The sequence below is a fragment of the Triturus cristatus genome, chromosome 5_1 (assembly GCF_964204655.1).
Source record: "Triturus cristatus chromosome 5_1, aTriCri1.1, whole genome shotgun sequence".
NCBI lineage: Eukaryota > Metazoa > Chordata > Amphibia > Caudata > Salamandridae > Triturus > Triturus cristatus.
Window position 1 is genome coordinate 326,544,245 of NC_140587.1, and position 21,118 is coordinate 326,565,362.

General features: G+C 45.0%; 1 protein-coding gene across 1 annotated transcript in view; it reads right to left on the reverse strand.

Moving 5' to 3' along the window:
- Nucleotides 1-7,813: 7,813 nt before the first annotated feature.
- Nucleotides 7,814-21,118, reverse strand: part of MED30 (mediator complex subunit 30) — a 49,171-nt gene continuing 35,866 nt past the window's right edge. The window contains exon 4 of the mRNA XM_085605065.1: nt 7,814-8,135. Within this exon, the coding sequence (XP_085461191.1) occupies nt 8,040-8,135 (96 nt within the window). The 3' untranslated portion in view covers nt 7,814-8,039. The remainder of the gene's footprint in view (nt 8,136-21,118) is intronic.

Below are 21,118 nucleotides of genomic sequence, written 5' to 3' on the forward strand. Positions count from 1 at the left end.
AAACTCTTCATCAGAAGACTGCATCTCGGCCATTGCTTCCATTGGTTCCCGGGATCCTTGACCCGGTCATGGACACTTTTTTTTTTTTTTTTTTTTTTTTTAACTCCAGCAACCATCAAAGTGGTGCCGGCTCGCATCCTAAAGAAATATAAGCCGGCTACCTCGGATCCGGTCTTCTTCAAGACGGACCCTCCAGCAGACTCAGTCATCGTGGCTGCAGCAAAGAAGACGCATGCTGTAACAGCCACTTCTTCTGTTCCACCGGATAAAGAGAGCAGGTCTCAGGACTCGTGGGGTCGCAAAGCCTCCACTTCTGCGGCTGCATCCCTTAAGGTCTCCAGCGCGGCTGCGTTGCTAGGTCGTTATGACAGAGCTCTCTGGGACTTTGGAGCGGTTCAAAACCAAGCTCCCAAAAGAAGACCAAAAGGATTTTGACGAGATAGTCACTGAGGGATCTTTGGTGGCAAATCAAATGATTAGCACAGCGGCAGACGGTGCGGTGCTATCAGCGCACTCTTACGCACATGGAATATGCGCCAGGAGATCGTCCTGGTTAAGATTGACAGGACTAAAACCAGATGCACAGCAGAGGATCTTGAACCTCCCATTCTCTGGCTCTTCTCTCTTTGGCACACACGCAGATGAAGAGATGAATAGAATGAAGACCGAGTTGGACACCCTCAAGGCGGTTGGGTTGGAGAAAAAGAAGGAATTTAAACGCCGCTACAAATCCAACCAGCGCAAGGGGCCTCAACAGAGGGTTCAAACCCCTCAGTCGTCCCAGAACAAGAACCAGGGGAAGTCCCAGTTTCGGGGAGGAAAGTCCAACAGAGGTAGAGGGGGTCACCAGCAGCAGTCCTCTACTACGGCGAGAGCGGGAGGGAAGTCATGAGCAGTGGCTTCCTCTGCCACCGTTGCCCACTCCAGTAGGAGGAAGTGCTTCACTACATCTGGCAGAGTGGGACAGCATCACAAAAGATCGCTGGGTGCTGAATATACTGCGTGTGACAGGGCGGTCCCGACACACGCCACCTCTGCGGTTACAAATGACTGGTGGTCTGCCTATTCCATTTCAACCCCTCTGTTTCCTCCCCATCAGGAAGAGTGGAGAGAAAGCACGGACGACTGGGAGTCGGAGTTGCAACACAAGAGAAACCCGGGCCCCTTTAACCAGATACCAAGTCTGCACGATGACACGCCTTCCAGCAACGTCATGACACGCTCACTGGACAAATATCCGGAAGTCACGACGGAGGTGTGTCTTTTGACCAGCGCGAGCAAGACGGCGGAGAGCACAGCGGAGAAGGTGGTGTGTCAGTGGAATACGGAACACTCGATATCGGAAAGGAAGGAGACGGGAACCAACTCGGAGGAAGCAGCAGCAGAGGGCGAGCCAGGAGGCCAACAACCCGGCGAATCCCCGAGCCACGTACCAAGGGGTGCGTGGCTTCTACAGGTACGGGAACGGCTGTCAAGGGCATTGGGAAGGCGGGAGAGGGCGCAGGTGTAGTCGCGGCGCTTAGAACCAACAGAGCCGGGCGGCTTCTAAACCATCGCAAAGGCGTTGTCCCCTCTCTCTCCCTTCGTTCCACGCGCCCGCCACAAATCCCTCACTCAAGTGCATGTGTTTTTAACGCACGATTTTGGTGTACTCCCTCACTCCTGGTCCCTGGGAACACTCCGATACACTGGTAACCGATAACTGACCCCGTCCCCGTCTGTCCTTTTCTTCCACACGTGAGGGAAGCGCCCAAGGAAGAGCCCAGCCCCGAAGACAGCCGAAAAGGACAAGGGACTCCGAACTCTACACGAGGAGAGAAGACATCCCCTCCACTACAAAAGAAGAAGACAGAAGCACCCAGTGGGAAGTCAAGGAAAACGGACCCCTCTAAAGAACTGTCTAACCAAAGGCCCTTGTATGTAAAACGTAAATACAGGGGAATAAAGCCTTATAACAGCAGACCTGGACTCCGGCTACTCACTGACCCACCCCCACACTGCGTAAATGGATACACGCTACGTTTCCGTGCGCTACCAAAGGACATACCACAGAAAAAGTCTCGTCCTCACCAATTAAAGCTGCTTCGAAAGGAGGTGAGGGCTCTTCTTCAAAAGCAGGCTATAGAGGAGGTTCCGCCCTCTCAAAGATGAACAGGAGTTTACTCCAGGTACTTTCTTGTCCCCAAAAAAGATCAGGAGCACAAGTTTCGACCGATGCTGGACCTCCGACTTCTGAACAAGGTCATAGTGAAGGAGAAGTTTCGCATGTTGGCCCTTCATCAAATATGTCCACATCTGCATGTGGGAGATTGGATGTATTCGGCGGACCTCCAAGATGCCACCTTCCACATTTCCATTGCAAAACGTCATCGCAAGTACCTACGGTTTGTGGTCGGCCACAAACATTATCGATACAAGGTCCTGCCCTTTGGACTCAAGTCGGCCCCACGAGTCTTCACCAAATGCATGGCAGTGGTGGCAGCTTTTCTTCACGGAAAAGGTCTCTTCGTCTATCCATACTTAGACGGCTGGCTGCTGAAAGGTCCATCCCTGCTGCAGGTAAGGCACGACTTCCAGATCTGTCTACAACAGTTGCACGATCTCGGCCTTCATGTCAACATGGAGAAGTCAGTGCAGCAGCCCACCCAGACCACCCACTACATCGGCTCCGTTCTGGACACAAGCGTGGGAAGAGCGAATCCTTCGGAGGAGAGACTGTCTTCAATGAGACAGAAGTGCAGGCTTCTGCTCCAGGTGCAGAATCCGACAGTCTGGCAGGTGGCATCCCTGCTAGGATCCATGGCGTCCTGCATCTTTCTCATTCCCAACGCCAGGCTGAGGATGCGGCCTTTGCAGCACTCTGGAGGACCAGTGGGATCAGTCAACAGGTCGCTGGGAAGATCAGATATGTCTCTCCCAGGCAGCGAGATCCTCCCTCACATGGTGGACTCAGCAGCGGAATCTGATGGTGGGAGTCCCTTTTCACCAGCCACTTCCAGTGCAATCGGTGGTGACAGACGGGTCTCTGAAAGGCTGGGGGGCACACATGGGGTGCCTTCAGATACAAGGACGGTGGTCAGCGAAGGAACAGACCTACCACATCAATATGCTGGAGCTACGAGCAGTCCACCTTACTCTGAAAGCTTTCCTACCGGCAATCGAGTCCGATTCGGTCCTGGTCCAGACCGACAACACGACGACCATGTTCTACCTAAACAAACAGGGTGGAACGTGGTCGCGTCCTCTTTCCCTGGAGTCACAGGCGATCTGGCACTGGCTTCTCGCCCAGAACCTCTCGGTGGTGGCAGTACACCTTCCAGGAGAGCTAAATGTCAAGGCAGACGCACTCAGCAGGCACTTCGAAGATCAGCCAGACTGGGTGCTACACGACGAGGTGGTGGCGGACCTTTTCCATCGTTGGGGTCGTCCGGAAATAGATCTAAATAGACACAAAATGCAACGCCTTCGCCTCCAGATTCCACCGTCCAGGGACAAGGGGGAATGCGCTTTTGATGGACTGGTCAGGGACATTTGCCTACGCCTTTCCTCCTCTGCCCCTGATCCCGAAGGTGGTGTCCAAGCTACTCAGATCCAGCATAACGATGATTCTGATAGCTCCAGACTGGCCACTGCAGTGGTGGTACCCGGACCTTCTTCATCGGTCTGTACTTCCACAAAGGAGACTACCTTGCAGGCCGGACCTGCTGACCAAGACGGGCGGGAGGATTCTTCATCCCAACCTTCCCTCACTTAACTTGACAGCATGGCTCCTGAGGTCCTGCAATACGGACATTTGAAACTGCCTCCTGATTGCATGCATATTTTGAAAGAAGCGAAAAGACCCTCCACAAGAGCGTCATATACGTTTAAGTGGAAGAGGTTTTTTCTTTTGTGTAGAGAACATCACCTTGATCCTACGAAGGGACAGGAGGATGTCATTCTCCCTTACCTTCTGCACTTACCAAGATCGGGTTTAAAGTATGCTTCTATCAGGGTGCATTTATCTGCCATTACGGCGTACAGGAGATCACCTAGTCAGCCCTCCTTTTTCCAAATGCAGGTGGTCAAGGACTTCTTACAGGGGTTGAAGAAAGTGTATCCCCCCCTGTTCAAATCCCTTCTCCTCCGTGGGAGTTGAACCTGGTGTTATCTAAATTGATGGGCCCACCTTTTGAGCCAATCCACAGAGCTTCCTTATAGCATTTGTCTTGGAAGGCCGCTTTTCTGGTAGCCATTACATCAGAGCGCAGAGTAAGCGAGATCCAAGCGCTGTGTACCAATGAGCCTTACTCTGTTTTCCACCATAACAGTAGTTTTAAGGGCGCATCCATCTTTTCTCCCTAAGGTGGTGTCTGATTTTCATATCAATCAGTCCATTTCCCTTCCATCTTTTTTCCCCAAATCCAGCGACACCGGCTGAGCGGTCGCTTCATTCCTTAGACCTCAAGAGGGTGCTTAAGTTCTACTTAGAAAGTACCAAGGGCATAAGGAAAACAGATCAGTTATTTGTCAATTATGGCGCCATGAGAACAGGCTTCCCAGCCGCTAAGAGATCCATTTCGAGATGGATTGTATCCTGCATTACCTTAGCTTACCAGCTAGCGAAAAGACCCTTACCGTTGCCTCCTAAGGCGCATTCCACTAGGGGGAAAGCGGCCACAGTTGCTTTCTTACATGACGTCTCAATGTCAGAGATTTGCAAGGCTGCAACTTGGAAATCGGTTCATACCTTTACGAGGCACTACTGCCTAGAATCTGATTCCAGGACTGATGCTCAAGTAGGCCAAGCCTCCTTGAGGAATCTGTTTGGATAGTTTTTCTTTTTTTGCTCTATCTGAGCTTGGTTTTCTAAGCTTACTGATCACATTTCTGTGTTCTCCTTTGCCCACAGGGAGATGAGGTGAGGCTCGCTATTCTATTCTAATGCTTATGACTATTGATGAGGATCCCCTGGAAGAGAAGGATTAGTTACTTACCTGTATTCCTAGTTCTCTTCCAGGGGTATCCCCATCAAAGTCATAAGCAACCCTCCCGCCTCCCCGGGCAAAGGATTGTTATATTTTGAAGATATTGTTAACTCTTTGTACCATGGCTTTTTCAGTCTCCGCTAAGAACAACTGACCTGTCACCCCTGAGGCATGATGGGAAGCTGGGGGTTCAGGAGTGCCTTAAAGGCACGGTGTCAGTTTATTGCTATGCAGCTACAGGTTAGCTTTTCAGTCTTTTTAGACTGGGTATTTGCAATGCAGCCTGGGAGCTTCCTATGCTTTATGTGAATTTCTACTGTTTGCTGAGCATTAAAACAGTTTCTAAACAAATGTTCTTGTTGTTTCTCATGCATGTTTTTCATGTATGGTGGAAATTCCTTACAGCATGATTCAGCTCTGGTGTTTATTAGGCTGCAATTATATATTATCTACTGGCGGTCGCCAGTAGATAGTTATAGTTACAACCTAGTTTCCATAGGAAATCTCAAAATTCTATTTTGAATAACTTTGGCGCCGGTTGACGAATCCTCGCGAAATTTTCAAAACTAATGGGGCGCTCCGCTCAGCTCCTACCCTGAAAGTCTCGGGGTGATTCGTCAAGCGGGGGCCGAGAAAAAGGGGGGGTCACAAAATGCATTTTCCCCATGCAATTTTCCATAGGACCTTTAGTCGCAGCTACAGCCCGAACGGCTGAACAGAATTACTTGAAATTTGGCAGAGAGGTAGCCATAAGGTCAAGGAAGTGCCTTTTGCAGGTCTGGTGTAAATCTGTTCAGTATTTTCCGAGAAAATAGCATTTAAAAGCATATCAATATCTATACGCGCGCACTGTGCGCGCACCCTGCCGTGCGCGAGCGCAATTCTGATTGGTTGTTAGATGTCAGTAAATATTCGAATCGGTCGAAACCAGGAAGTGTCGGCCGCCATTTTGTCTCTCGCAGTCTGAGGGGGTGAAAAAAAAAAAAAAGGTGGAGAACGTGAAAAGGGGGCAGAGTGGACATTTCCTGACCCCCTGGCCTTGGTCAGGAAATGTCCGGGTGTTGGGGTGGTGTGGGGGGTGACCGCCACCCCAATTGGAAGACCCCTGTCCAACATTTGGAAGGAACCGCAAAGGTGCAGTAATGTGAAACTGTCCTGTAGCATGTTGTGCAAGTGAACGAAGAAATGTCTGCATGGAGTATCCCCAGTGTTTACTGGAAATGCAGGGACAGACCCAACATAAAGGTAGGAATACAAATGGGCATAGGCACATCGATATATGTACATAAATATGTATGTTGAGCTCACCACTGCTCTAAGTGCCACATGTCATGGCAACATAAAACTAAGGCACACCTAAGTATGTGCCACAGAAACCCATACACTACATCCTCTTTGAACCAATACCCTCATCACTGCTGGGAGCAAAGACTGAGGGTCCACATGATCTCCTAGACGGCCTCGTGAAGGAGAGTGTGGCAGTGCAGTGTCACGCTGAAAATGGATATCTTGAGATGTACCACATGAGAGGCTTGAAGGTGCATTGGAGAAGCAAGCATTGACAAATGTATATCAGTCTATGAATAGTAATTGAACTTGATAGTGCCTAGCATTACCATTATGGCAATTGTATGCACAGAAAGCTGCCATCCAAACCCCATTGAGTGCAGCACCATCTTGAAAAAGTAGACTTTGCAGCTGCATCACCTACCAGTGTCCCACAACTATTTGCTGAGATATTTGTAACACTACAAGCACATTCTCCTACTGTCTCCACTGACCCAACTACAAATCCCAAAGCATTGAAGTCACTTTTGTGTCAACAAGGTGAATTGACAATAAGGATTAGTTACACACCTGTAATCCTAGTTCTATTACAGGGGTATCCTCATCAAAGTCATAAGCATTAGAATATTCCCGCCCATGCGCGGGACCCCGGAAACACTATATTATATGTGCCCCATATATATATATATTCACTTAAAAAACCATAGGTTTCACACATGGCCTGTTCATCATTTTATCTTCAGGATCTTCAGCATGACCACTGAGTTATTTGAGAGACAATGGAACGAAAAACATACGCAACACCAAATGCCTGGTTTAGCCATATTTAGACATTGCCAATTTAGCTGAATAATTGTGAAAAAATTGAGGGGGGCCCGAGGATTTATTTATTTTACAGGGGGTGCACAGCGTTGATAATTTGGAAGCCCACTGGTGTAAGAGTAGGAGTGTCACTTACCAGCGCTGAAGTCTGCAAAGGTCCTGGTTTTGCTGGTCATCAAGTAGGTACAGAAGCGGTAGGACATGCGCAATGGGCTCCATAACTGCACAGGAACTGTGGGAGTGTGTTACGGTGAGTTTCAGCCTTATGAGCCTCCCCTTTCGCCAGCTCTGATGAGGTGGTTTGACCAGCACAGACAGCTCGTCGAAAATAAGTATCGTAATAGGGCGGGTGGTTCCAGGGCCAGACTGCGTTCAGAACTGTTCCACTGGAACTTTCCTAAAACAATCACAGTGGGAATTTTCAGTCGGATTTAGAGGAACCGTGTTGGTCGGTAAGCCATGTATTGTAGTGCATCTTAATACTATGGCCAGAATGACTGCTTCAGACGTGAGATCGGTCGGTCAGACTGAGACCAACAAGCCCACGGAGGCTTACCGACCGACATTGTAATACGACTCATAGGCTCTTGTTGAAGCTTGTCAAGTGAACTTCATGGCTTCAGCAAAATATAAATTTGCTGGTCAATAAGGTTAGGGAACTCTTCACTATTACTTAAAATTCTTAAGATTTCAATGCATAATGTAATCTATGGACTATAATTAGAAATGCACAATAGTTGGGTATGTATACTGTTTATTTTTAAGAAGTGGAAATATATAAAACACTTTAGATTTAATAATCTACATACAATAACCTAAATCTAAATAATTTACATCAGTTGGAACTCTGGCAATAAAACAGTCTTCCACACGTCCAGAAATGAATACGATGTAGATCCATTCTGCTGAGGACAAAACAATCCCAAAAGAACAGGAATAAAATAATAGTTGCAGCATTGAAGATCAGTTTCTCATGGCAAGCATGGCATTTATATCCCAGATGAGATTCCTCAATTGATCCATAATTTGCTTCAACTGTTGATTCTTCTGTTTTAATTTCTACAACAAAAAAAACAACAAAAATTGTTGACGAAAGCACTGCATGAATGGTAATCAAAAAGAACTACTATGACAATCAAGACTTTGTTAGTTCAACTTGCTGCAATGGGATCAGGTTGGAAATTACCTTGTTTTCTATGGATGGATAGTCTGTCACCAGTGTGGTAATATCAGAGCCAAGCATTTAGCTGTTATACTCCAAAGCAGCACTTTTAAACAAAACCAAGGCATATATTGTCCTTTTATGCACATTACACTTAGCTGAGCAGGTAGCACTGTATTGACAATGTGTGTCATCAGTTGTCTCAATGCATAATGTACTAGGCAGTTCATTAGAAACACTAACTGAAAGTGACGTGAATCTTGCATGCATTGACCAACTGGGAAACAAGCAAAGTGGTGCTACGATAAATAATATTCTGGCAATAAGAATTTACAATGACTTAATATTGTAGGAATCAAGCTTTAGCTGGGTACTGTGAAGTACTCGCTCAATTAGCCAAATTATGATTAGTAGTCACCCAATCAACCAACCAGTGTTTAGCCAATGCCCTATCAACCAAAAACATTTTGTCAATTGAGTAAACTATTTTAGGGAGTTCTTAAGCCAGGAAAAGGGTAACCCACAGTCCACTTACAGACCATTCTATTTGGCCTCCTCGATTTGGACCTCTTTCAAAGAATAGACAGAGTCTTCTTGTGAAGAATAGCTACTGCACCAGCAGATGTTTTGGGGAAATCCTTTTAAATGAAGACTTTCCCAAATGTGAGGTAAGTGGGTTAATATATGGTGAGGTTGTTCAACCTCACCATGTAAAACTCACAAACCTGTCTTGGGTCCAGTCAGGTTAATTTGCAAGACCATAGCTCAACCCCGAGTAGCTGTGGCTTGCAGCAGTCAAGCTTTGACAAAGGAACAAGTGTAAAGCATTTAGAAGTACCAAATCAGTTGAATAAGATAGAAACAAGACACAAAGAAAATCCAAAACCAATTTATAAGAATAGCTCTTATTTGTAAGAATATTTAGACACTAAAATGAACAAAATCCACCAGAGGGTTCCAGAGAGATAAATTATTAAGCAAATAATAGATCACTGCTTTTCATTCAAATCGCAAACAAGCACTGGCAACTACTGCGGTTAGCGGTTACTTGGAATACATTTGTAAAGTTGTGTTCAGTTACTCTGGCCCGCTTTGGGTAACCAACCCAGACAGAGTGTAAGTCACAGGGACCAATAAGGCTTGGCAGGACAGTTACAGGGCACTCAAAGCAGTCTCCAGTCTATTTCCAGACTCTATGGGTAAAACGCAATAGACCTCAATGGAGTGGTCCTGATCCAAGGGATGAACAATTGTTACTTACCTGTAAACAGGTGGTTCTCCAGTATTGGTGTCTTTCATAGATTCACATGCTTGAATATTCCCAGTCGTCGGATGCGGAGTCCCACGGTAAATAATATAGCAATATATACAGTCATAATATATATATATATATATATATATATATATATATATATATATATATATATACATACATACATATACACATACACATATACACAAGTAATCATATAAAAACAGAGATATAAGTAAGTGATAAACATCAAGAATGTCCCTAAATGAAATCTCCATAGAGATACATGGAAAGAGAAAAAAGACATTCGCAGTCTATCTCTGTCATTATGTTAGTCCAAACTATGGCCAATCAGGCGCCAGCTCCTCTCCAGAACCTTCTCCTCAGAGCTCCTCACCTCAGATTTTCGTAGCACCAAAGTGACTTTAGAGTGTATGAGGAGAAGAGAGCCTCTGAAGGGAGGAGGGAGGGTCGCATGTGAATCTATGAAAGACACCAATACTGGAGAACCACCTGTTTACAGGTAAGTAACAATTGTTCTTCTCCAGTATTGGGGTGTCTTTCATAGATTCACATGCTTGAATATAGAATAGCTAGCAGTAACAATTATCATTGTTTCCATAGTCATAACAGCACTAAAAATTGTAATGCCAATCAATATCCTTATATATATGATATTACTGAATATCTATACAAGTGTAAATGAACCATTATTTCAACGGTAAATGGAAACAATATGGAGGAGGGAAGGAAGAGGCTCACCTTATTTAAAAAGATTGCGAAGCACTGCCTGCCCAACTGCAGCATCCTCTTCGTTTAAAGTTGCCAAGCAGTAGTGTCTAGTAAACGTATGTCTGCTCGACCACGTAGCTGCTCTGCAGATCTGATGTAAAGGCACTCCAGCAAATAAGGCAGTTGAGGATGACATTGCTCTAGTGGAGTGAGCGCTCACTAGTGACTGCAAAGGCTTGTTTGCCTTTTGATGGCAGAAGACGATGGCTGCTGAAACCCAACGTGCAATAGTTGGTTTTGTAACTGGACGTCCTTTGTGACAGCGTCCATAAGCTATGAAGAGTTGATCAGACTTTCGAAAAGATGTTGATGTAGAACTTTAAACATCGTTTCACATCCAAGGAATGTAATCTTTGCTCCGCAGGAGTTTGAGGATTAGCAAAGAAAGTCTTTAAGATCACTGGCTCGTTAATATGAAAGTCTGAAGGCACCTTAGGCAAGAATGTTGGATTAGTGCGCAATACTACAGAATCTGCTTTGAACTGTAGGAAAGGAGGATTTATTGTAAATGCATGAATGTCACTGACGCGACGTGAAGACGTTAGCGCTAGAAGAAGAGCCACCTTCCATGTCAGATACTTTAAATCGACCTTGTGTATAGGTTCGAACGGTGGTCTTATTAGTTGTGCCAACACGATGTTAAGATGCCACAACGGAGGAGGGCGTTTAACAGGTGGAAATTTGCGAAACAACCCTGATGGATTATCCTTGAAGAACAAAAGGGAAGTTGAACCATCCTGGCGGAAACGGGAAATTGCCGCCAGAATAACTCTCAAGGTTGCATGAGAAAGTCCGGAATTAGCTAATTGCAAGAAGAACGGTAGCAATTGTTCTGGTGTAGAGTGAAATGGATGAACCCCATTAGATGCACACCAATGGCAGAATCTCCTCCATTTCAACTTGTACATTTTTACCGTAGAAGGAGCCCTCGCCTGAGCCAAGATGTCTCTACAGTCCTGTGGAATGTCTAGATGGGCAAATTCACAGTGCTCAGGTTCCAAGCTGATAAGCTCAGTGATGAGGGATTCGGATGACAAATTTTCCCCTTGCTCATTGTGAGTAGATCTGCTCGAGGATGTAGGAGGATTGGTTCGCATTGGGACAGTAGGAGCAGTTCCGAGAACCATGCCTGTCGAGGCCATCGTGGGGCTATGAGAAGTAGATGGCAGGGCTGCCTCCGCATCTTCCACAGGACCCGAGGTACGAGAGGGATTGGGGGAAAAGCGTAGGCAAACCGATTGTACCAGTTCATCAAAAGGGCATTGCCCCGTGACCCTTGATGGGGATGCCAGCTTGCATAATCTCGGCATTTCCGGTTCTCCGGTGTGGCAAAGAGATCCAGCTGTGGACGACCCCATCGTCGAAATATCATCTCTAGAGTTGGCTGATGTAACTCCCATTCGTGGGTCGACGAGGAGGACCTGCTCAGGGAATCCGCTAGGATATTGGATACCCCTGGTAGAAGAACTGCTGCAATTGTGATGCGATGGTCGAGAGACCAATCCCAGATTGACTGAGCTAGTCGTGACAGTTTCGGAGACTTTGTTCCGCCCTGCTTGTTGATGTAGTGCATGTAGGTTGTATTGTCCGTCTGAATTAGGACTGTTTCTCCCTGGATTAAAGGAAGGAACGACTTGAGAGCTAGAAATATAGCCATGAGTTCCAACCTGTTGATGTGCCAGGTTTTTTGACACATCGTCCACTTCCCCTTTACTGACAAATCCTCCAGATGAGCACCCCATCCTTCCAGAGAGGCGTCTGTTATGGTCATGTCTGGGACTGCCAACAGAAATAAAATCCCTTCTGTTAGATTCAACGGTTGTGTCCACCATTTGAGTGCCGACTTCATCTGATCTGTGACGTTTATAACGTCGTTGAATGAACCCGTAATCTGACGCCATTGAAGGTCTAGTTCTTCTTGGATGGGGCGTGTCCTTAATCTGCAATGAGGGATCAAGGCAATGCACGATGACGCCATCCCCAGAAATGACTTCAATAGTCTTACAGAAACTGATCTTTTTGATCTGATAAGGGTTACCAGTCGAAGAATCCTTTGTAGACGGTCTTTGGAGAGAAATGTTCTTGCTGACACTGTATCCAATGTTGCTCCCAGAAAATCCTTGCGAGGAGAAGGTTGCAGATGGGACTTTGAGGAGTTTATAGAAAGCCCTAAGGAGCGAAACACCTCTTGGCAAAGACGTGTGTCCTGTAGAAGTTGATCTTCCGATTGTGATTTTAGGAGACAGTCGTCCAGATATGGGAAGATCTGAACACCCTGGAGACGTAGGAACGCTACCACAGGAGCGAGCACCTTTGTAAACACTTGAGGGGCTGAACGTAGACCGAATGTTAATACCTTGAACTGGAAATCCTTTCGACCCACTCGAAAGCGTAGAAATTTCCGATGCCGATGTAGTATGGGGATATGAAAATATGCATCTTGGAGATCGATTGTTGCCATGAAATCTCCCTGTGAGAGTAATCGCAAGATCTCGACAAGCGTTAACATACGAAAGGATTGTTTCTTTAGATACTTGTTGAGAGCCCTCAGATCTAGTATGGGCTTCCATTCCCCGTTCTTTTTGGGGATAAGAAAGAATCGGGAATAAAATCCTTTTCCCCTTTGAGATGTTGGTACTACCTCTATGGCTCCCTTGCGCAGTAGAAGTTGAACTTGATGAAAAAGTTCCTTGATAGGAGCCGGTGGTGGTCCGGTAGGTGGCGTAGGTGGAGGGAATTCGATGAACTCCAAGGTGTGACCTCTTTCTACAATGTCCAGAACCCAACGGTCCTTTGTTATGGAGGACCATTGAGAACAGTACAGTGAGATTCGACCTCCAATTTTCTGGGATTGACACAAGTCATTGTCTTTTAGAAGTGGAACCTCTGTACGAGGATTTACCTCTGTAAGTCTTGGAAGACTGCTGTCGAGAGGATTGTTGTTGACTATAGGAATAACGGTTGGAACCCTGGTTGTATGGTCGATACGGATTGCTTCCTTTCCGAAAATTAGAGGAGGCACCGCGTCCGCGTGCACCCCGAAAGGGCTGTTTTTTAAATTGTAATGTACCCAGAGATCGAGCAGTCTCTGTATCCTTTTTTATCAATTGGAGAGCTTCATCGACGATCTCCAAATAAAGCTTCTCCGTCATATGCCATATCTAATATCATTGCCTGCACCTCCTGGCGAAAGGATGTTGAGCGCAACCAACCTTGTCTGCGCAATACCGCCGCTCCAGCAAGCTGACGGAACCCCGTACATGCGATATCCACTGCACAGTCAATTATCTCTGCAGAAGTACTCTCTCCCTCTTGGAGTAGCTTCACAGCTTCACTCCTAGACGTCTCAGGCAGTTTTTCAACTAGAGCAGATATATCCGCCCATACTTGACGGTCGTAACGACCTAAGATGGCTAAGGCATTAGCCGCTCTTACAATGGTGGAAGCCATCGATGAAAATTTTCGCCCTATGGCATCCAATCGACGTCCCTCGCGATCAGGTGGTGCAGTGATCGTAGACGCAGGGTTTCTAGCCCGACGTTGCGCTGCCTGTGTGATTACAGAATCTGGTTTTGATTGACCAGTGAGGCACGCTGGAGCTCCTAATGGTGACTTATACTTTTTCTCCAGTATAGGCACTTGTGCCGGAAGGCTATTTGGTGTCTTCATTATCTTTTTGCCTTCCTCCCAAATAAATTCGATAATAGGGATTGTATGTGTCTGCTTGAAAGGCTGATTTTTAAAATCGTACAGGAAACAATCCTCCTCTTTATGTTCCGTTGTTAATTTGAACTGTTGGGCTGCCCTATCCATCAACTGGTGAAAACTTGCAATGTCAACAGGTGGAGAGTCACCAGGTACCACCGGAGAGGGAGATAGTGTCTGGGCATGGTAGTCATCCCACTCCGCCATATCGTCATCATCCTCATCATCATCGCCCCCATCATCCAGGAGCTCACCATCTTCCCTGTCCTGAGGAACTTCCTCTTCAGTTTCTTGATGAGGTAATGTCAGAGCTGATGATTGTCTGAGCGGTACTGAAGGTATTACAACTGGCATTGGTTTCGATATAGATGTTGGTACCACTGGAGTAGCCGGAACTACAGACTCTTGTGGTGTTAGAGGAAAACGCCGATTATAATCGTCCAACAGGAGTTGAAGATTTGTAATAAGCAACAGTGGTAACGTCGCAGTTTGTCCTTCCGTAGGAATTTCCTCCTGGTAAAACCTTTCCTCGTCCTCACTAGTTTCATCCTGGCATTTTATTATTAAATCCGACGGACTGTGTGCTGTTCCAAACGATTCAGGTAAACCTTCTTCTGAATCTTGATCCGAATCAGTTGCAAACAAAGGTGAAGGAAGGTGGGAATCATCCAAAGGTATGACCTCATGTCGACTACTTGGTGGCAATGGCAACAAGGGAGCAGCAGCAAAAGACGAAGTAGTCGCTGAAGACGCGGAAGAAATTTGTGTATTTAATGACCTCTGCGTTCTTTTAATCTTTATTTTCACCGATGAGACTGCCGTCGACGGGATCTGAGGTATAGAGGCCACTGACGACATCTTCGTAGACGGAACCGTCGACGGAACCAACAGCGACGGAACCACCATCGACGGAATTACCGTCGACGGAACCGTCGTCGACGGGATAGACGTCGACGGGAACGACGACGAGTTCTTTTTCTTCGTCGACGGAGCACTCGTCGACGAATCAATCGACGACATCGCCGACGAGGCAGATTTTGCAATCTTAGACGACGACGATGGTAACGTCGACGAGGTCTTTTCCCTCTTCGTCGACGACGACGATGCAATAGGCAATACAGATGAGACAGTCTTTATAGTACTGATGATCATCGTCGACGTCGACGATAACGTCGACGGGGCCGCCGTCGACGATCTTGATGCTGACGTCGTAGTCAGAGTCACCGTCGACGAGCAGGAAACTGCGGATTTCGTCGTCGGAAGGCTCGTCGACGAAGAAGCCAGTTTTTTGCCAGAAACCTGGGAAGTCGAAGCCTCAGCAGCCTGAGAACTATGTCTCGTGGGCGACAACGCAGTAGCCATGGAAGAAGACGTGGCAGATGTCATAGACAGAGACATTTTCTTCTTTTTAAGAAAAGGCGAAGGTAGGTCTTGTACACTACTGCGTTTAGAGGCTGTGTGGGAACGGCCAGAAGTAAAGCTTTCTACCTCAGAAACTACTTCATCCTTATCCTTAAGTCTCTGGAGCCACAACAAGAGACGGCCTTCCCTGTCTTTTTGAGTTTTTGTAGAAAAGGTTCTACAGAATTTACATTTACCCACTTCGTGGTCAGGGTAAAGACAGTAAATACACTTACTGTGTGGATCTTCTGAGAACAAACGTAGCTTTCCACAAGAGGAACAAGGTCTAAACAAAGACTTCTTACTTGAAGACATGTTGAAGAGAAAAAACTGAGCAGAGCTCAGGGAGACTCCCTGTCACACGACGTGCGGTAGAAAATCTGAGGTGAGGAGCTCTGAGGAGAAGGTTCTGGAGAGGAGCTGGCGCCTGATTGGCCGTAGTTTGGACTAACATAATGACAGAGATAGACTGCGAATGTCTTTTTTCTCTTTCCATGTATCTCTATGGAGATTTCATTTAGGGACATTCTTGATGTTTATCACTTACTTATATCTCTGTTTTTATATGATTACTTATGTATATGTATATGTGTATATATATATATATATATATATATATATATATATATTTATATTATGACTGTATATATTGCTATATTATTTACCGTGGGACTCCCACTCCGACGACGGGGAATATTCAAGCATGTGAATCTATGAAAGACACCCCAATACTGGAGAAACAGGATGCTCTGGATGTTGAAGAAAGCTGTGGATGCTTATCCGGTTGGCAGGGGTCTTCCTGTGGCCACAGAGGTCGATGCCCCTCTAAGTTCGGTTTAAGTCAAGTCAAAATCCAGTTGCCACTGGTATACTGGCTACAGCGAAACAAGCAGTTCCCTTTAACTGAGGCTAGTGCCCATCTTGAAAAACGAAACTGCATTCGGACGACTCTCCTGGGTCCAGCAGAATTCTGAGACTCAGAACCTTGCCTCCCAGGCTACACTTCAGCAGTCGGTGGCGGCCAAGTAATTGTGGCTACCAACTCACCAAGGCACATTTTGTTTTTTATAACTTCTGTGGCTCTGGAGCTGTAACGGAAGTAAGCCAACTGACTCTTGGAGTAACTTCTGTCGGGGCTCAGGGACAACGTTTTCTCAAGCAAGGCACCACACACACAATCCTCTTTTTGCTAATCCATTGATCAATCTTTGGTGCAGCCTCTCTTGCCAGGTCCAGGGAAAAGCAGAACAGTTTTCTCTCTGGTGGAGACTTGATTAGAGGTCTGGATGCCACTTTTAAGCAGAGGGCTGTGAATATTATCCAAAGACTATCAGGTCTCCTCCTGTCTGACTTCCTGCATAGTGTGGCATCTAGCTAGCTATCCCAGAATGCAATATTCTGCCCACTCCCAAAATGGCAGAACCCCTCTGTGGAGCGGAGTAGCCCACTGCAGAGCTGTAGTTGCCTGAGGGCTACACGCAAATGGGAAAACTGGTTTGGCAACTGTTTTACCTTTTCTGTTCCTGAAGCCAACCTATCTACCATAAAAAAGAGCAGGGTCCACCATTTGTATCTCAAAGGCGGGTTCCCCTCTGATGCTCGCCTTTTCGGCTCACACACCATCTGGCCTTCCCACCAGGAAGAGAGAATACCTCTCCCATCTTTGTATTCCTTCCTGAGAGTCAGTCACAACTCCCCTCAGGCGGGCAGAAAGCGGTCTCATGGCCAGCTACTGTAAATGGGCACTGGAAAACTTGGGCAACACAGTGACAACTTTCTAAAGTTACCATTTACCCAAAAGTTACATTAAATTTGACTTGGGCATCAAGTTAGGTTTAATTTAACGACTCATTTGATAACTTGAAGTACTAACTTTAGTAGTCCCATCCAGATATTAGTACAGCCAAGTTGTCAGCATGTAGCCCTGGACTCACTAATGGGAATACTAGCCTTTCTACAGCATGAATGACAATTATTTTTTTGTCAGAAAAATAGTAACATGTTCCACTTTTTAATATACAGCACCCTGCCTTAGGGCTCAATATGCCTGCCTAAAGGTGACTTTTATATATTAAAAAAAGAAGGTCTGCACTTTGTCATTAGTTTAGATGGTAAAGTCAACTTAGGAGTTTAAAAGTGCTCTATCGGTCTGCAGTGGTAGGCTGGGATACATGTTTTACTTTGTCAGACTCGTGGTGGAGCCCCAAGCTCTGAAGTCCATGAGGGGCACTTTAACTTACAGGCCCTGGGTAGCCCGGGTAACATATACTAGGGGCCTTTAAGTAAGTTAAACTATCCCAATTGGTATAACCCAATTACACATACACTTTTTAGGGACAGAGCACATGCACGGAGGGCTGGTGAGCAGGGTCCAGTGCATCACAGTCATTACACTAGTATCTATTAGTCAAAACGGGGGATGAACATGGGAGTGAACCTGCAACAAGTAATTTCCTCTCACCTATGAAATAAAGAATAATAGAAACATTAAGCAATGTTCCCACCAATAAAGTCACAAATCTAGTATTGAAACGTTGCCCAAGTCATACAGTTTATCAACCAGCTAACAGAGGGTTTTGTCCCTTAATCTGTACGGCTGAGCCAAATAATCAAACAACAACATGCCATTACTGATATTTTTATAGTCGTTTTTTTTAAACAATAGGACACACGTGAAGTGACTCCATGTGACCCAAGAGGTATTCTTAATAATTACAAATTTATTTTTCTTTTTAGGATTTTTTTTTTCCTTTTCAATACATTTATCAAAAATACAAATTTATACACATATTAAACTATTCTCAATCCACACCCACCATTTATAAATATTTTATTCTCTAATAACAATTACAATGAAAATTAAAGAATGACCAAAACAACACATACAACATATAACAATTAATGACAAATTTTGGACAATGACAAAACATATCCACACATAAATGAGACAGCAGGACAATAAAAACAAATTTGGTCTCTTTCTTCGAGTTAATTCTTTGAGCCTTCCATTTAGGCAAATAACCAAACAGTTCACTATTTACAACATCCCCACCGAATTCCAAGCGTGAAAGCAAACTCTTAATATTTTAAATTTCTAAACTTGAAAACAAGGGGTGAATTCCTTTTCATTGCACTTGTTTGAATAATAAGCGGTCGACGCGTTTCGAAACCAATTACAAATTCATAGGGTTCTCTTCAGGACCGAAAGCTCTTTATGAGATCAGCCGATCTCATAAGTTCTGCACAAATCATGTACTCTGTTGTTATTGAAAAAACTGTGAAGTTCTATCTCAGGCGGTGATGTCTCTTACAGTCATTACCATCAGTGTTTTATAGACAGATATCTTGTGTTGCTTTTTTCTCTCGCAGTGGACACCATATTAATTCTTCGTACGAGTCTTTCAGTGGGCTTGTCCGGACAAGACGGCGTCTTCCTTCGGCAGGCGTGTGTTTGTCCTGGACAAAGTTTGCTTTCACGCTTGGAATACGGTGGGGATGTTGTAAATAGTGCAGTGCTTGGTTACTGAATATTTCAAGCATATGTTTTGCGAGCCTGGAACTGGGATTAAATAATTATACAATTAACAGGAGGCATCCTGCATATAAGCAGTGAAAGCAGGGAGGATCAAGGTATAACAGCAATGGCTGAAAAGAGATCTCAACCATCAAAGTAGGGACTATAGACGGAGCATCACAAGTTAAAGATAAGATGAGATGTTTTAGTTATGTAGGGGAAATCATAAAATTTGGTGTGATGATGGGCAGGAAGGGCAAATTCAAATGTACTTTCAATGAACCACAATTTCGACATACGTTTTTTACAAAAGTATTGGTGGGGCACTAATATACAAAAGATGTGGTAGCCAGCTCACCTATACACACAAACATCCAAATAATACACAGACAAAAATAAGTGGAGGAATATTTCTGTCTGCTGATTGCTAGCAGATTGCCTTGACAGTAAAGTCTCTGCCAAAACCCACATTTCAGGCAACATGAAGTGAGTAGAGAATGTTTCCTCCTTATGAGAGGAGACCTCAGGTCAATTGGCAGCCAGTCAACTGCCTGTCCCGCCATCCCACCCATGGCCAACAGATGTACCACAACAACAAATGATTGTTGAACATGGTTTATGAAAGGAGGAGGAACTTAAGTGGTCATATTTTGATGGTTTGGTAGTAAGATTATAATGAAAAGCAGTGTATGATTTTAACACAGAATAGCCTCGGCTCTACTCTTGTGGCTTTACCTGCAGCACTGTTGTTCTTGTGTGTGGTGCTGCAATCTGTATTGCATGTTGGAGTTGTACTGGACCGGTATTTGTTTAATTACTTATATTGATGTGTCGGTACCGCATTTAAAATTCAATGGGCATTCTGTTTATTGTTTCGACTGAATGAGTATGAAAGTTTAAGCATATTCTCTTTCTTATGTTCCCAGTGAACTTTTGGTGGCAAAGCTGCTGAGAAGTAGGTTATAAACCACGCAGCATATTTGTGCAAAGTAGAATGTACGCAAGATGCCATGTGTGGCAACTCTTGGAGGGTCGTTTGATTGAAAGCAATGCAATTGCAGACTATGTCATTCTCTGGTCTTCATGCAGGTCTATTGTATTCCACCTACGATTTGTTTGCTTCTGGAAATACTGGGCTTCCATGTTAAATAGAGAGAAGTGTATCCCTCAATATTATTTTGTATTTTACAAAGACAATATTTATGGGGGGCCTAGTGACAATATACCCTACAGATGCTAATTATTGTTGGCAACAGTAGAGGGGGCAGCAGCCACCTTGAGGCAAAGGAGGACATTGTCTAATGGCGTCTACAATGATTGCAAGTTGTCAGACACCATCCTGCATTCAGTGCAATACAAGAATGCTTATGCGAGCGGCAATGTTGGAGACAGGGGATTCTACTCTTTCAATAGGTGTCTATGCTGTCCTTTACACTACCACGATAGAAAGGCATGCGGACAATGAACCAGCACTCTGTTAACAGGCATTTGCAATGCAATAGGTCTTGCATTTACGCGAGTTTGAGAAATTGACATTGCAAATGACAATGCCTTTTATTTTTGTTTTTAAAAACATAAATAAAAGGCATTGTCATTTACAATAGCTTAACCTCGCGTAAATGCGAGACCTATTGCATTGCAAATTCTTGTTTTACAGAGAACCGGGGCACAGGCCTTCCTCGGGACAAGGCTTGAGGGGAACCACTGGAGTAGAGAGACACAAATTGAGCATGTTATGCACCAAAATATCAGTGAACTGGTGATAAAAATGCATTTACTGCAGATAAAATTGTGCATCTATCATTTTGATCTGTGAATCAAGTCAGGTTTCAAATGGCGGGCTTTTACATAACACCCTAATGCATTCTGGGAGTTGTTGGTTGGCTGTTTGATACGTGATTAATTAAAAAGAGGAATTTTAATCGAAACTTTGACTTTTTGTCATTTCATTATGCTTTAGAGTGGGCTCTCCTTCAATTAGATTAATTGTATTCTGTTATTGTAGTTCAATTGAACTCACTGGATGAAAAGTAACAGGTTTTAACGGTTCGTCAGACTGCGGGAATATAGAGACCTAAAGCCGCTTCTGTTTTTTTCTGGGCGCTAGATAGAATTGAACGTGAGAGATCTCCTGCAGAGTGGAATCACCTGTCAATGACGTTTGCTGCTGGGTGTTAAGTGTCCAATGCTGGTTCTTGCTGGCCCCGGGCACGGCG